The sequence below is a fragment of the Mercenaria mercenaria genome, chromosome 7 (assembly GCF_021730395.1).
Source record: "Mercenaria mercenaria strain notata chromosome 7, MADL_Memer_1, whole genome shotgun sequence".
Taxonomy (NCBI): domain Eukaryota; kingdom Metazoa; phylum Mollusca; class Bivalvia; order Venerida; family Veneridae; genus Mercenaria; species Mercenaria mercenaria.
Window position 1 is genome coordinate 28,437,525 of NC_069367.1, and position 18,035 is coordinate 28,455,559.

The window sequence follows — 18,035 nt, forward strand, 5'->3', positions numbered from 1 at the left end:
GTTTATTGGTATGTGACGGTCATGATTCATAAATGTATAAATATAACTTTAAACATATTTGAGTATGTGTGCAGTGTACAAAATTCAGATTTCAACTAACCCATTCTGGCAACCTGATAGAAAATTTTCCAAGCCTGACACCAAATTATTATTTCACATGCCTGAACTTAAAGCTGAATTTTGAACCATAAAACAACTGGTCTAGCTCATACCCTCAAAATACTTCCTCATATTGTTTGGGACATGATCGACTGGGGATTCCTAGAAGAACAGGAATTGAATGCATCGGAACAACAAGTAATGTGAGCGGCTTCAGTTTGCATTTGCAGAGCTCAAATTTAACTTTTTTGACCAAGTTCCAGGCCTTTTTTTCATCAATTTGGGAAAGCCACCGATACCGGTGGAATTGGGAAAATGCTCTCGGAAATTGTCTTAATTGGGACAATTTGCAAATTACCAAAATCTACATAAATGTGTATTTGTGTGAAATATTAGTGAATTGCATTTCAGGAATTGTTCAGCAGTATTATAATTTACCTAAATATACATACAAATTAGCAAAACTATTTTAACCCAGCAAAAACCCTAACAGGTATAATCATTTGGGAATTTTAAATTTAACTTTGGGAAAAAAACATACTTTTTTGCATTGGGATTACCTCCTTTTACAGGAGGTAGATTTATAGGGGAAAAAAAGCCCTGCCAACGTACTACAAATTTTAGCACGTAGCTTTTTTTTCTTGTTGCTAAATCTGAAATCTACTTGCAAATTTAGACTTTCAATTAAAAATGTTAGAATATCCTAAAAAATCATGCTAGAACATCAATATTGTTTGCACGGTTTTCCTTGGCATACAATTTTGTGCGTTATAACTCAAAATGACCCTCAAAGTAATTCGGAATGCATCATTGATGGCGTAACTTAACTACTGGCTGAAACTACGGCAAGGCAAATTTTCGTACTAAATATTATAAATACCGATTCAACTGTATACATGTAAGAATTAGTAAGATAGCCTGCGTTCTAGATTTAATTATAAGATAGACATCTACATTTCTTTTAATATAATCAGTAATCCATTCAACAAAAAATGGCTAACCAAAAAAGATGTTGTGTTTTCTGTTATCCTCAAATGAAAGCGAATCTACAAACATTAACCAAAACCGCAACAATTTTGACTATTATTTGTATTTGCAAAATAAATTGTGTGAAATTTTTATCTTAACTCGCATTCCATGAAACTGACTTGCATTTAGCGGGTCCAAAATTTGAGCCCTGTGATTTGTGAAAGTAATTATATCTTCTGCATGATTATGGTTCTGACTAACTCTTAAACTCTTGCATTTATGGAATAGTTTGAATTCAATTCCTTCATAATTCTGACCAACTAATCGAGCATGCTTCAGAGCTCCAGATAAGGGCTGTATTTTTGTAATTACGAATTTGTTAGGGATCAGATATGACTTAATCTTAAAATGTGGCCATATCAATACGGATTTATTTTAAAATGTGGTTGTATCAGTACGACATGTAAACAGTATTACATATTCCAAAGAAAGATCGAGCTGAACTGCATGTCTGCGCCAAGCTGCGCTTATCAACGCTATCCCGACTGTTGACAATTTGCACGGTGTCAAATGAGTGTGGTATATACGAAACAAACACCAATAGCAAAATGAAATGATTAATGTAATGCGTTAACACATAATTTTTTTGGACTTCAAAAATTATGCCTCATAAAAATCTGAAAGGGGAAATAATTCTACCAAAACTGAAGGCAACCAAGTTATTTTTATTTTAATTTGTGTCATATGAACCAAGTTTGAAAGAAATATCTTTATTTTTTTTCCAAAAATGTTAGTTTTTATGTCGAAAGCCCGATCGGGCAATGTTACCAGCCTGTTTAAAATCTATATTTTTTTCTATAAGCAGATCCGATTCCCTTTATTTAGGCTGAGCACAGCTTATCGGCAGAATCATAAGCTCAACTTGCACAGGTGTCAAATGAGTGTGGAATATACGAAACAAACGCAAATAGCATAATGTAATGCATTAACACATAATTTTTTTGGAATTCAAAAATTATGCGTCTTAAAAATCTGAAAAGGGGAAATAATTCTCCAAAACTGAAGGCAACCAAGTTATTTTTATTTTAATTTGTGTCATATGAACCAAATTTGAAAGAAATATCTTTACTATTTTTCAAAAAATGTTAGTTTTTATGTCGAAAGCCCGATCGGGCAATGTTACTAGCCTGTTTAAAATCTATATTTTTTTTCTATAAGCCGACCCGATTCCCTATATTTCTAAGGCTGAGCAATAAGGAATTTCTATGATTTTTATGGGTGGGGTGTTTGTTTACATTATTATTATACAATGGAAAGTTAGTTACTCACGTTTCTAAAAATGTCAACTGGTCCAACCATGCACATGCTGTACTGGAGTGCCGTCCATATTCTATATAAAAGTAAAATAATTCCATTTATCAGTCATGCCTGCAAGTAAAATCACGGATTTCTTAATTTTAAAAATTCAATACTGTATGCTTACTGTAGTGAGAAACAGAGAAGTTCAAAGTAACTTAAGTACCGGAAAGGAATTAAAATACGATCTGAAAAGCGACACAAAGGTGAATCTATTCTCTCATTCCCCGAGCTGAAGAACTCGTTGGAGAATGTTTTTGTTTTCTCAAATTTTCAAAATGTCGGCGCCAGTGTAACAGTATCCACTCTCACTCTAAATATAAAAATGTTCAAAATGTCGCCGTTTAAAAATGCTACTCAGTATTGAATAAAGCATGTTTGTATCACAAATTATATCAGTGTAGTCACGTTACCGGCTGATTAGCTTCTGACGCAACAAAATTAACAGCTTACTTTGAATATTCTTTCGGGTCGCAGACATCTTATTGTGCGGATATTGCGTTTCGCCTACTGATCTGACGGACGCTTATTAACATTAACGAAGACCGTGATATCCCGAATTTCATCGGGGTCGTCGCACGCCCATGGTCTAAACCGGAACTCCATATTTTTTTATTTGGATAGTATGTGTTGTTTGGATACCCTCGTATGTTACCGTAGTGGGATTCGATCCCGATTTTCGTCGCTTCGCGACGAAAATCGGTAGGATCGATTCCCTATTAATTCTAACACGATCCGATTCATTTTCCTAATATGAAATTAGGCGCTGCCTATCTGACGGGAAAACCTAGTGATAGTGATACGGATTCTTTCTTTTTTTCTGCATTAAATTGTTCTTTCTGATATTTTTTGTTTGGCTTTCAGTTTTGACAGTAAGCCTGATGGTTTTGCTATTGTTATAAAAATAAGAAGGGGAAATGTTTTAAAAAGTTTTGTTTAAATGAACATGGATCTAATCATTTCTTCGAATGTATCAAGACTAGACAGACAATTGAAAATAGTGTTCATGAGTTAAAGATAATAGTGATATTTGGGTGCACAGAATCTACTCCCAAAAACGCACCATTAGTTGTACTGATGATAAAATAGAGAAAAGTGGAAACTTCACATGTCGCTCAACACGACAAAAACGAAACTGTTGCATAAACCCAGACAGATAACGGGGCGTTTTTGACCTGTCACTTTTTTATTTCTGCAAATTGTTATCATTTATTGGTATCAGAATAATGCTTTTGCTGAAAACTTTACATAATTCAAATTTATATCTAGTAAGCAAATTTTAACTCACACGAAGTGAGCCACGGAAAGGGGTATGTAAAATGGGGGCTGTACGAACATTGATAAATTCAAACACTTTGTCATTTACAAAATTTTCCTCATAGTATTATATATGGTGCAACAGTCATTCAAAAGTGACCCAATATCAGGCCTTTATGTGTTGTCAGTGAGCATGCGTAAACACACCTTCCTCAGTAGTTTTGGATAAATATTTTATTATATACAGATAAATGCAAGTCATTTATTTATACATAATATTACCAATTTTGTTTCTGTTTACAACGAACATGCCTTTGCTATCAATTTGTTTCTCTAATACAAATTTCTGAATCCGGAAATGCACATATTCTTTTCAGTTCATTTGTTACAAACAAATAGTTTCTAAAAATGACAAAACAATCCAAAAAATAAAACACAACAATTTACACATTATGCCTGCGTAACATCACATTCAATATCATCTTGTTCTGATATTCTTTTGTAGTATAGATACCGGAACTTATATAATCCTGCTATCCTAAACACGGACTATTTTAATTCTTTTAAATGCCATTATTGTCAAATGACACTCTTTTAGGACAAATTGTGTTCCACTAATACAGTTATGGTAAAACTCGTGTATGTGAGAATGACAAACAACCATTTACTTGTGAAATTTTATTTCAAATTCATTGTAAAAAGTTCTTGACTAGAATTTTATATATAACACAAACACTCTTGGTCTAAATTCAATTTAATTTACCTAACTGCTAACAGTCTGGGACCTTTTTTTGAATATGATTAAGGTTAATTTCTTAGCTTGATAGTGATCGTAGTGAGCCTCTCAAGTTTAAAGCCAACATTTTTTTCCAAGTGTAATTTTACTAAAACTCTAGTTAATGAATTGACTTTTAGAAAGTAGCTGCAATGTATGTGAAGGATTGTGGAAGGGAGGGGAGATAAGCAATATCGATATATGCTTTTCCATGCCTTCGAATATTTTGTTCAAAATTTACAGACAGAACATTGGTTAACTATACTTATTATTGATTTGTGTTCCAGTAATTGAAAAAAGTGTGATAAATATAAAGAAAAAAAAATTAAATTGGGCCTAAGCTAAAAAAAAAAAAAATCAAGCACCTTACGAGATTCGAACTCGGACCTCGCGCATGGAAAATATATGCGCTAACCACTGTACCACAGTGACTTGTGACATTAATGTGTGATAAAATTATGTATATAAATAAATTTTGTTAGGACAGCGTGTCTATATTCGTTTTACATTGACATTTTTGAAATTATTGGCTTTTCTACATTCATAGAAATAAATAAACAATGGTTTTGTTATTCAAACAGTGCAGTAATGTAGCTTACATCATAATTCATTATTGGAAACAAAAAGCGGGCCGCTTGAATCATCCATAAACTCGTTTCATGAAGAAACCCGAATAACACCGATTTCTATTGATACCGCGAATTTTCAACTGGATAGAATAATTTGTTTAAATAATGCGGCGCCCGATCGTTCATAAGAAATTTTATTTTATCAAATGTCGTCCTGAAAATTATTTACTGCGCAAGCACGGCAGCAGGTCCGGTAGAATTATGGGAGAACAACAACAACAAAACCGGTGAAGGTATAGAACATATTCCCAAGTTGAACGGTATATAGGTTTACTTTGACATATATACACGTACACATTATCTATAGACGGAAAAACCTTCGGTTTTCCCGTATTAAACAAAGAAGGCAGAAAACATTGAATTATTATACAACAAATCACTGTTCTGACGTCACAATTAATATGAACTAAGGCAAAGCCTCAAAGCGAGCTCAAAGAAATCGGATTTATCTAAAAATATTATGCATCATTTATTTGTCACAAAGACACTATTCACTAGTCACAAGAATTCAGGAGAACCCATTCGCTTGAAAAAAAAAAATGTCTACATTTAGTGTCACCATGCCTATAACAGTGAATATCATACGTTGCAAAATTTATGGGAACCGGTGTCACGGTGACGTCATTACCGCGTTCCCATTTCTTTCTGCTTATAATGACATTTTTCCATTTCTGGCCGATGCTTGATCTTTTAATGCAAATAAAAATTTTTTCAACAACTGGAAATCATTCTTTAATTATTGTTGAGTGATGAATAATTTAGCAATTGAATGAAGTTCTGTATTCACTCCGGAAAGAAGTACTTCCTTTGAGCACCAGTCCGCTAGGGTGCGCTTTTTTAAAACTTCCGACGAAACTTTTCAAATCCATCACCAAGTGTGAAAGTATACTTGCGTTACCGTAAAGCTCGATTCTCGAGCAGGCCCTTCGGGCCTGCTCTTCGAGCTCGCTATTACGTCATGGCGTCAAACGGCATAGCGGCGCGCTGGAAAAGAAACCGATTGAAAACGGGCAAATTTTTAATGAATGTCGTCAAGGATGTACTTAAAAATCCTTGGTAACGTGTTAGAATAGAAATAATATAATCTCATTTAGTGATTTGCTCTTGAATAAATCATTGTCGTTCAGATGCGTGTTATTATATCACTCGGGCTGCGCCCTCGTGATATAATTCCTTCGCATCTGAACTCCAAACAATGATTTATTCAACGACAAATCACTGGATGAGATATATTATTTCTTAAATCTATCTTTACAGCGTTCCCATTGGTCTAAACACTGTCCTATGATAATGATTAAAGGAGCAGAGTAGCCTCACGATTTTAGATCAAGTCAACAAATCCATTCTCCTGCTTTTTGCTGAAGCGCACACTTTTTTATCAAGTGGATAAATTTCTTTCCCCTGATATTAGACAAACCGTACAAATCCCTTAATCCTGATTTTTTGATAAAGCCAACAAATATCATTCCGCTGGTTTTTAACAAAACAGATAAATTTCTTTCCCTTCATCATTCAAATCCCCACTCCTTGATTTTTGATGAAGCGGACAAATTAGGCTGGCTCCCGTCCCTATGTTTGTTCTTCTTTACATATATTATAAGTTTTATTTATTAAGAGGGAAGTTACTCCAGCAGGTTGTTTCTACATTGATATTTTTATTGCCCCTAGCTCCCAACAAAGGTTCAGCCATCAGATAAAATGTGCTATTTTAGAGGCTTAAAATTTTATTATAAAATGTTTGCATTATTTATATAAAAATAACCATGCAGCCAAGGAGCCAGGTTATGGACAAATAACCTTCTCCGATTTTAATAAAGCGGCCAATTCCACTTCCACTGATTTGATAATGCGGAAACATTTTTAATCTTGATACCCCTTGTTTTTGATTTTTTAGGCGAACAAAACCTACGTTATTTGAATAAATAGTACGCACGTTATATATCTGAGATCTAAATGTGTTTTGCATGTCTATGCTACATTTAATGTACAACTGCATTGATAACACAAATGAAATTTCTATTCTTCTATCAATATCTAATTAAAATTGCTATATGTGCCATGTTGAATAATACCTGTATGTATATGGCTGAATATATTTGCAAAGAAAAATGTCCTCTGCCGAATAAACATTATGAAATAAAAGTCCAAATTGAATGACAATGTAATTTCATCTTCATTTTTTTAAAGAAACCATCATACATGTAAATTAGATAATTTAATAACACAAAAAATTCTATTACATTTTTTTCACAGCGAATTATCTAACTATTAGAGTGAAATATATATTCACTAGTAAGAAACGATAGAATGGGTAAATTTTGTCAAAACATTAAATTAAAAGGAAATTTGTTTGTTTTACATGTAAGCTCTTATGAACACCATATCTTACGTTTTCACTCTCGAGAAACTATTGCATCTGGTGTTCGCTCTTGAAAGGCATACCAATCTTACACTGTACATAACAAACAAATATCCTCTATGCAAATTGATAACCATAGAGCACCTCAGCAGAGGTGTATCTGAGTAAAGAAGGATGTCAAAAATAAAACTATGTCTGAAAATGTTGATGATAAAAATTATTATTATTATTATTATTATACCAGATTTATATATCGCCCTTTTCATGATAAGCACGTTCAAAGGTGCTTTACATATAGCAAACGCAGCCACACAGGGTGCAAAATTCATCCTCTCATATTGAACTTTCAATTTTTCCAATAATCGGTATTATCGATTTTTTGACACATTAAATAAAGAAGGATAAATTCGATTTATTCGTTATATCTTTTAAATGGTTTAAAATAACGAATGTGCTCCGGCGGCAATAGTTGATTTAATCTTTCCTCTAAATGATGATATAATTTTAAAAATTGTAAGTTTATTATTTCACTTACCTTTTGAATCATTGATGTTACCACCCTTTATTTTCCATTGAAGTCAATAGTAAAGTCTAATTTTGGACAAAATTTAGGGTCATTTTCATTGATATATCGCTCAAAATAAGGAAAACGGAAAAAATAATCGTTTTTGCTTCGGTGATGTTGCAAAGAAAAATTAGTGCTCGACTCAACTGTGTATAAATAAAATTAATATTTTCATTATTTCGCTTACCGTTTGTGCTTTTATACAATCACTATTACTTTTAAAATTGAGACTCGGATCGGCTCGGAAATTTCCGAAGTTTCCCGAATGCGAGAGGTAATATCTAAGCAGACGACTGGGTTAATTTAAAGCTGTACACTTTGTCATCTAAAGATAAATGTCTATGTCCGAGTCATTTAATGTTTTAGATCATCATTATTTATCAGTTATTAGCTCTTTTTTTTCATAGACTGATTTAAACTTGTTGAAAACAAAACGTCTTATCATCACATATTTCGGCTGAAAGAAGGAACAATAGATATACATAGGATTTTTAGTGAAAAAATTGCACCTACAAGGATGAAGTTGTGTGTTCTTAAAAGAAAGTGTCACTTTGATTATTTTATTTGTTTTCTTTAGACCTTCAAAATATCACCCATGGATATATAATTATATTTGAACCGTTTCATTAGCATGTTCACATGTACATTAGAATCTCCAAAACTAGAGAGATCAAAAAATGATAATGTCATGGCAGACATCTATTTAAATTATCAATTATAAACCAAAGAGCAATAAAATGATATAATATAACAATGTTATATAATACTGTATTTTATAGTTCTTTGTTTAAACAAACTATTCTTGCTTTCCGAATCGGGCGTATAATTATGTATCTGATGAATTTTAAGATGTTGTGTAAATTATCCATTTTTCAAACAACATACTTGACAAATAAATAATTTTTCATTTTCAATTTATTGTTTGTCAAAATTGTTGAAATATTTAGATATTCCAAACAGGTACAATAAATCAAACACAATTTTGCGTACGCATTGTTACTTAATTAGTGACTTTTATTACCTTTTGCGGAAATAATCTAGAAACCATATTAGGGGGTAATAAATTGTAATGATGGGGACTGATAGCGGGTATTTTGCACCTTTATGACACTGTACACAATAAACATGTTTCGTTGAAAGAAAGGAAACATTTAATTGCAGCAATAAAATAAAAATCCATAAAATAGTTAGTTAAAAATAGTAATAGTAATGTTTTATTTACTTAAACAAATTATGCTTTTCGCCGGCTACTTCAATTTTAGAGTTTAATAATACCTCGCAACGAATAAAGATTCTTAAATAATATGCTCATGTTAAATTATATAATGCGAAGTAACATAATCCTACTGCAAAGGAGTAAATTACATAATTGTGTCAAATCTAAAGTCACTGGCTTCCAGATTTAGGCTAAAAATGATTTTTCTTTAAAAGTGAATATATGATGAACATATAAAGACGAGTTTTTGTTTCTTGACTATCTTAAAAATGTCAAAAAAAGTATTATGATTATAAGACAGTTTACCTCCGGTATCGCGTTACAAACACCTTTCATTTCTAAATGCAACATATTCTTATATGTTTCCATAAATTATGAAAAAAGAATAGTAATTCTGATATATATGAAAACATTTTCTTTTTTAAGTTCGCACGATCTGGATATAATCATCTCATAATCATACCTACGCTTATTGTTATAGAAATAAATGTGGAAGGAACGAATAAATCTATCGGCATATAAATATTGCTTTTTATAGTTTTTTTTGACACTTTAATTAAAACATGAAAAAGAAAGCGTTTAAACCAATGGTATAATCAATAAATGATGAAACTGATTTTATTGTATGCAAAAAGCTAAAACCTGACAAATCTTCATTTTTCAACGCAGACAGTTTATGCATGTGCTTTTATCAATTAAAAAGAGAAAAAGAAGAATTATTCAAGTTATGTTTTCATAGAATAAAATGCGCTTTATACAAATAACGAAAAAGAAGGAGGTAGATAACGTGTTTTTAATAATTTAATATCTATAGTTACTTTAGTTATAGCATAAAGAGAGAGAGAGAGAGAGAGAGAGAGGGGGACGGGGGGGGGGGGGGGGGGGAGGGAGAGAGAGAGAGAGAAACGTGGCTTCAGTAAGATCTTTTAGCCTACATATTTACAGATGTTTTTCTACCACCAGTTAACAAGTGTCCATTGAGCCATTAATTAGATATAGCTTAAGGCAATAAATATCGATTTTATTGAAAACATGGTTTATGGACCCCGCTAAATTTCGGAGATGGACGTAAATGTACGGAAGATAACGATCAAAGTTACAAGATTATCGATTTTTTCATCAAGGCTTACCAGCGGTCGCGTTTAGTACAGAAAGTTCGATATGACTAGTACAGACACAGCGATCTGACCGGAGGGACAGAGTGAGATAAAGCAACCAGAACAGACAGACAGAACAGAGAGAGATACAGGCCTGTCCGGTTAACTTATCATAGCTCTTTGCAAATAGACAGTCTGGTTCTTTAACGTGCCCGATGTATAGCACTGATACACGCGAATCCGTCTTTCCTGGGAAGAACCAGTACCTCTTAGTCATGTTGGAGACACTCAAGCATCTCAGAAACTTCCAGTTCCTGGACCGGGAGGTAATAGTAACAGTTGTGGATTTTACCAACTGGCATCAGAACAGAATGGAAGTAAAACTCAGAAAAATGCAATGCATTAAAGAGGAAAAGGAAAACAACTTTCGGCTGTTAGCTCAAAACTTTTGTACTTGACTGAAGATTTAGCATCTTGAATAAAAAAACAAGAGATGAAAGAGGACAAAGCACGTCAGTTAATGTACAGTTGAAACTCGATATCTAGAACTCGGTTATGTCAAAAGTCCGGTTATCTCGAAGACGTCTGCAAGTCCCGTCCCGTTAACACGTTCACAAAAAATCATTTTAAATCGAATTTAGGTAATCTACAAGTAAAACGCTGGATCCCTCGAAATACCGAGTTTTAATTGTATATTTTTGCATGCCGGACAGGATTTTCCCGTGCTTTTCCGGTGCTAGAAAAACTCATCCTACAAAATACTCTGGTATACACATGTTCTTATATTGACTCACAACCATGAAATAGCGCCCTCAAGAAAACCCTTCGTTTTTCTTTATATCTTCTCCAAATTAAAGAAAATGGCATGCAAGAAAAAGAACAAATCACTGGCAGCGGGTAAAGATGGGCATTTCCGGCACTCGGGTAACTGTTTAGGCGGTAACTCGGCAGGAGCCTCGTTACCGCCTAAACAGTTACCCGAGTGCCGGATATTCCCATCTTTACCCGCAACCAGTGAAAGATTCTTATATAGCACAGGGTATGACATATACATTTCAGTTACTTATCGTGAGGTCCGCTTATCATATCCTCTTTCATCCAAATTCATGGCATTATCCTGTCCTGGAAATCAAATGATATCTATACTATATAATTGTAAGAGTAAAGGGGACTCCATCGTCTAATAAAGCTACCAAATACTTTTTGCTTTTAGTTTTAGCCGTTGTAGATTGACTAAAGCATCCTGCTTTCGCTTCTATTGAACTTAACCAAATTTTCATTTCACAATAAACGTTCATTTAAGATTCATGATATATCTGTATAGGCTAACGTCTGTTCTATTCAAAATTGACAATTTAAAGTACCTCCGTAATTGGTTTCAGTGTTGTTATATTTTCTGGTCCTGGAATCATGGAGTCCATTTCATTTACCTGTACATCTGCGTAAGCCGTTGTAAGTAGACGAGGGAGAGCCAAATTTAACTTAATTACCTCATATGGCCGTACTAAGTCAAGTCGACACTGCTATTATTTCGCTTGGTTGAATTCTGTGCCTCCAAAGTATCTTCTTACAGATTTTATTAACTATCGCAATAGTAGTTTCAAAGTGTCCTATATCATCCTGTACTTACACGCATTGTCGTAATATGCTCTGCTCCTTGTGATCATGGAGTCAATTCAATGTATCTGTCTGAGGCCGATGCTAAGGAGAATGAGGGATGTTGCTCACTTCATATAAGCGATAAAGATGTTATTGTACAATAGAAAGAGCAGTAACTGTAACGGTACGTATTTACCTGTTCCTGCAAGGATGGAAGATTTGTGTGCTCATATTCAATGCATTGTCGTGCGAATCATTCTTCAGTGGGTTTTTTTTGTTGGATTTAACGTCGCACATGATAGGTCATATGGCGACTTTCCAGCTTTAATGGTGGAGGAAGACCCCAGGTGCCTCTCCGTGCATTATTTCATCACGAGCGGGCACCTGGGTAGAACCACCGACCTTCCGTAAGCCAGCTGGATGGCTTCATCACATGAAGAATTCAACCCCCCGAGTGAGGCTCGAACCCACATCGATGAGGGGCAAGTGGTTTGAAGTCAGCGACCTTAACCACTCGGCCACGGAGGCCCCCATTCTTTAGTTTAGCTTAATATCAGAGATATATATAATTTTGTTAGAGCACAAGCAAAGATATTCTATACTTGAAAAACCTGAAAAAAAGATGCGACGTTGTATGCTACATTTACAGAAAAAGAAAAAAAAAGAACACAGTGTTTCCTCCATACTTTTTTACCATTGAATGTAAAATATACTTGCATGTGAAGAATTCTTAATGGAGCTAAGGCTGCTTGCCTTGTATTGCAGTTTCTGTGATAGAAATGACATGATGTCATTAAAGTAGAAGAAAAAAAAACTAACAACTGAATATGGCAATATTTATTTAGACAAAAAATATTATGAGGCCGCTACAGGTTCCACAGTCAACACAACAAGGGCAAGCTTAAGACAGACAATGCAAATAATACTAGTCATGATTTGATTTAATATGCTCTTGTTCTGGTGTTGAATTATTCCATAGCGTTAATGACTGAATTCTTAAGGACAGTTGCCATTGTGAATGACACACTTGTGATTGAAGGGAGTGGGATAGGAACAAACATGACAGCTAAATTAGATCGGTGTGGCAGATGTCGAAAAAAGGTGTAGTGATAAACCTATGTCAGAGTTTAAATGAGTTGAATATTTTCAAGTTCTGGTAATTTATCAACTTCAGAGGAGCTGAGATCTGACCCGGCTAATACAGTCATCAAAAATTTTCAGCCCCAAACGTAAGGTAGGAAATTAAACTACTAGTTTTCTAGAGAAGTGTTTTTTTTTTTTTTTTTTTTTTTTACAGATTTTATTATGATTTTATGATATGTCACGATTTTCATAAACTTTATATCAAGACAATAAAGGAAGGGCATAACCACGAAGCGAGGTAAGGTTTAGTGTTCACTATAGAACTATTGAATACTCGAACTCCAAAAGGATTTTTTTCTCTTTACCAGTAGGTTACAGCTCCATTCTCTGTCGTACCGTGAATTATACTGATATTGAGAAGGAAATGTTTCAAAGCGATACGACATAAGTTTTAAATGTCCTAAAAAATTGTTATATGCATTATATTCACTTTTAAGGATTTCAAACTGTTAAATGCATACATTTTGAGTTCCAAAGGTTTGGCATTGTGCTTACGGTTTCTGGCAAGAAAGTTTATGTCACTGATATATTCAGATATATGATGGTGTGTACTACCAGTTGTGCAGACGACGACAGACAATCAGTCTTTGTCAATTATTTCTACGTAGTTACATACATAGTTGATATTTGTAAGCTGTTTGAAAATTGTGAGCTGTGACTAGATTATAATCATTTTCGTTCATCAACGTTCCAATAATTGTAATGTTGCTGCTTCATAAGATTCAAACTCCAACGCAGTGATCTCACTTGCCGCTTCGCTCATCACAGTGATCTCCCTTGCCGCTTCGCTCATCAATGAGCGAAGCGGCAAGGGAGATCACTGCGTTGGTGTTTGCATAAGATTTTGCAAGGACAGCTTCACTAGTCTCTGTCTATAACACAGTACACAGTCTAACAATGTCTTCCTCATGACATTGTCTACAAAAGTTTTACTTCTATTGTCTTGCGAGTATTAGACACAGGATATGTTGGAGATATGTTTGGTTTTACCAGATATAAAATATAAATATTAGATTAAAATAATAAACTGAATATATACATTATTAAATCATACATTGCAAAGGTGTATTGATCCTTCAATTAAAAGTTTAATAGCTCTTGCGTTATAGGTACGCGGCATGAATATTTACTTCGGCAGGTGTTCTGTAATTATTTTGATAAAATGGATTTCTGCAAACGATTAAAAATGCGATTTTAATTCAGTCTACATAATTGGATGACCGTTTGTACGTACTCAAAACGTACGCTACTACGCTTGAATAATTTATAATTTTTGTAGTGTTGCGTGTGACGCAAGCGTTTTATAAAGAGTATTTACTGTTTGTATGTTCTCATATAACATAGATAGTTTGCATTATTCTTGTATTAAACTCGAAATGTAAAAATATGCTAATAAAAATAACTTTATACACGCATATGGTACAAATGAATCATAAAAACATTGATCAAGGTTGGGCATATGTTGTGTTGACAAGTTCGTTCTTTATAAATGTGATATGTTACGGTATCGCCTGGAGTACTGGAGTTTATACCGGGATATTCCTGGATGTGTTTCACCATCCCAACTCTGTGACAGCATGGGTAGTGTCATCACCTGCAGCAATAATGTATGTTACAGGTAAACGTTTTGTTAAATTTACAGAAGTTAAAGAACTTAAAAGACGCGCCACAGAATAACTGTATTCTTTTGTATTTCCATGATGGGCATTATGCATGCAAGTACATGTATCTCGTTACAAACTGACAGTGAGATATATTAGGTTTAACGTCTAAACATTTTATGGAATAAGTGTAGCAGAATGCACAGTTTTTAGGGTAAATATTAAATTGAATGTTGACCATATTTTGTTTCTACAGTGTAAGATGTGTATCAATCAATATTTTTAAAACTATACTTTAAAGAGATTGACTACATAAGTTTGAACAAAGTTGTGAAAACACATTTATTCACATTTATTCAGGGCGGGCCTAAATTGTCCACCTGACATTTTGTAATATAGCTGTATTATACCAGTATTATCAGAATGATTTTCACGAATTTCATGTGAGAGGAGAAAGTAGGTCAGTAGGTTGTGGTTTGTCTTTAATCCAGAAGGGACACCGCTAGTTTTAATTTGCAATATTGTGCCGAAAAAAAATTTCCCAGTACCTGGACTTGGTGTGGTCCTTTGGAATCATGGAGTCGAATATATATGCTATAGAATTCCGCTTAAGCCGTAGCTAGGGGCGTGAGGGGTATTGCTTTTTTCATTACCTCTCATAAATAGACTCATTTAAACCAAATCTCTATTATTCTGTTTATATGCTTCCAAAACAGTTTCTTGTAAAATTTATTTAAGCAACTGATTTACATTTTTTCTTCCTTTTAATGTTCAAGGGGCGGTACACGTCACCTTCATCTTAAAACGCTTCAGCAAATCTTTTCTTCAGGTATCTCAGTTTACACTGATCTTTCTTTCATTACTCGTATATTGGTTCATGATATGACCTTTTTATGATTGACATTGAACTGTTTCGCTTGACCTTATAATTAAAACACCTGATCTCCTGAAATTGGTAACTATTCTTTAAAGGTGCAATTTTTGCCCTATATTTAATTCAGTGTACATAATTTGTGAAAGACATTAAAGACATTAAAAACAAAAGCATTTGTTTTATTTCATTTGAGGTTAACTTACTTCAACCTATGATAAAATATTAAATGAGCCGTGCCATGAGAAAACCAACACAGTGGGTTTGCGACCAGCATGGATCCAGACCAGCCTTCGCATCCGCGCAGTCTGGTCAGGATCCATGCTGTTCGCTTTCAAAGCCTATTGGAATTAGAGAAACTGTTAGCGAACAGCATGGATCCTGACCAGACTGCGCGGATGCGCAGGCTGGTCTGGATCCATGCTGGTCGCAAAGCCACTATGTTGGTTTTCTCATGGCGCGGCTCAAATTATGATTTCGATTTTAAATTTCTATATGTTCTTGTATGCGGAGAGATATCAAGTATGCATGCATTAATTATAATACATGTATTTATTTCAGGACCCGTTGCAAGTGTTTTGACGAACAAGTATGGTTTCCGACCAGTTATAATAGTTGGCGCGGGACTGGTCAGCGGTGGTCTGTGCCTGTGTTATTTTGCACATAATCTGTTTGTTATATTGTTCGCCTTTGGAGTCATAACAGGTCAGTTGGGTCCAGCGTTTGGTAACTGAATACATAAACTAGGTAACAGATAAAGAGAAAATTGTTGGTTCCAATTAAACCTTCGTAACTGACGGATACGATTTTATGTTGCTTACCTGATCCTATTGTCATCTATACTAACACATATATCCGGTTGGAGCTATGTACACCATGTACTACGGCAGTGAATGTTTATTAAATGTATATTATGATCTCCAGTTAATAGCTATAACTAATAAACGTTATAGTGACAGCCGTGGCCGTGATCGCTGACATCGAATCGCTTGTCACTTACCGATATGGGTTTAAAACCTCGATTAGACTGTAGAATTCTTCATGCGAGGAAGCCATGAAACCGGTTTACGGAGGGTTGTTGGTTCTACCCAGGTGCCCGCCCATTCCTAACACAATGCCAGGATGGAAACCTTGGACATTGCTCCGCCACCAAAAGCTGGAAAAGTCGCCATAATTATGATCTAAATTCTGTCAGTGTGACTCTGAACCCAATAAAAATAGAAATGCTATACATGTATGTAATAGACAGTTCACTTGTTGACCTTATGAATTATGTTCTTGTTTATTCCTTTTAGGGACAGGCCTTGCATTAGTTTACATTCCGGCGATGGCGGCACTTTCGTGTTACTTTGACAAAAGGATAACTCTTGCAGCTGGAATTTCAACGTCTGGTGTAGGCGTAGGAATTTTGATTTACCCCCCTCTTATTCGCTGGTTAATCAACGCATATGACTGGAAACAAAGTTTCTTGATCCTTGGTGCTGTTTCATTAAATATGTGTGCATTAGGACTTCTGATTCGTCCTGTGAAAAGTAATGAAATAAATCAAAATCAGCCTTTACTAGATTTAAGTCCTTTTAAAAAGTTAGGCTATATAATGGTATGTGTGAGTATATTTTTATATTGTTGTGGTTTATCGGTTCTTTTCATACATGTAGCTTACGGTGAACAAATGGGAATTGATCCGGATAAAAGTGCATTATTAATATCTGGACTTGGAATAGCTAACCTGCTCGGGCATCTAGGATACGGTGCTGTCGCTCAACACCCACGTGTAAATACTTTTAATTTGTACAGTGTATCGTTTTTTTTTGTCTGGCGTTTGTATCTGCCTCGTTCCAGTATTTAGTTCATTTTCGACTTTGATGGCATGCTCGATTATATTTGGTGCACTTTCAGGCTGTTATGGAACATTGTTAGTGAAAATTTTAATCGATCTACTAGGTCTTCATCGATTTTCAAATGGCTACGGATGTCTACTGTTGTTCATGGCTGCCGGACAAGTAATTGGACCCTCAGTGGCTGGTAGGTATTCTAAATAAGATGCAGATGAGCCCATACAAGATACGTATGTCATTTGTTTGTCTCTTTCTTCCAAACAAATGATAGAAATCTCTATTCCGACTAAGTCTATTGTAACCCGCAATTAGGTTGGCTGTTCAGTTTAAACTTGAATACATGTGCTTTAACATAAAGTTACGTATAAAGTTATACCTACATACCCATATGCCGACTTAAAAATCTTCATGTTATATTTTACTAATCCTCTGTTTGTGTTAGGTGCATATATTCTTCTAGTTCCTGTTACTCTGAGATTACGACGTGAAGAAAAATGAAAACAAGCAATATTGCTACTTAACTCGTTACATTTTCTAGGTTAGGTCAATAAAATCCAACCATATCAAATCATAAAAAGAAAGAGTTGTTTTATGTAAAAATTGAACAGCATATAAAACATACAAATAACTCTACAAAATGATTGTCAGTTTACTGCATGAT

The 18,035-nt window shown here is 34.4% G+C and overlaps 1 protein-coding gene across 1 annotated transcript; it reads left to right on the forward strand.

Moving 5' to 3' along the window:
- Positions 1 to 14,480: 14,480 nt before the first annotated feature.
- On the forward strand, positions 14,481 to 17,544 carry LOC128558216 (monocarboxylate transporter 13-like). Its single transcript, XM_053547083.1, has 3 exons — positions 14,481 to 14,682; positions 16,098 to 16,262; positions 16,832 to 17,544. Exons 1-3 carry the CDS (start codon positions 14,481 to 14,483, stop codon positions 17,383 to 17,385), a joined length of 921 nt encoding a protein of 306 aa, XP_053403058.1. The 3' UTR covers positions 17,386 to 17,544.
- The last annotated feature ends 491 nt before the right edge of the window (positions 17,545 to 18,035 follow it).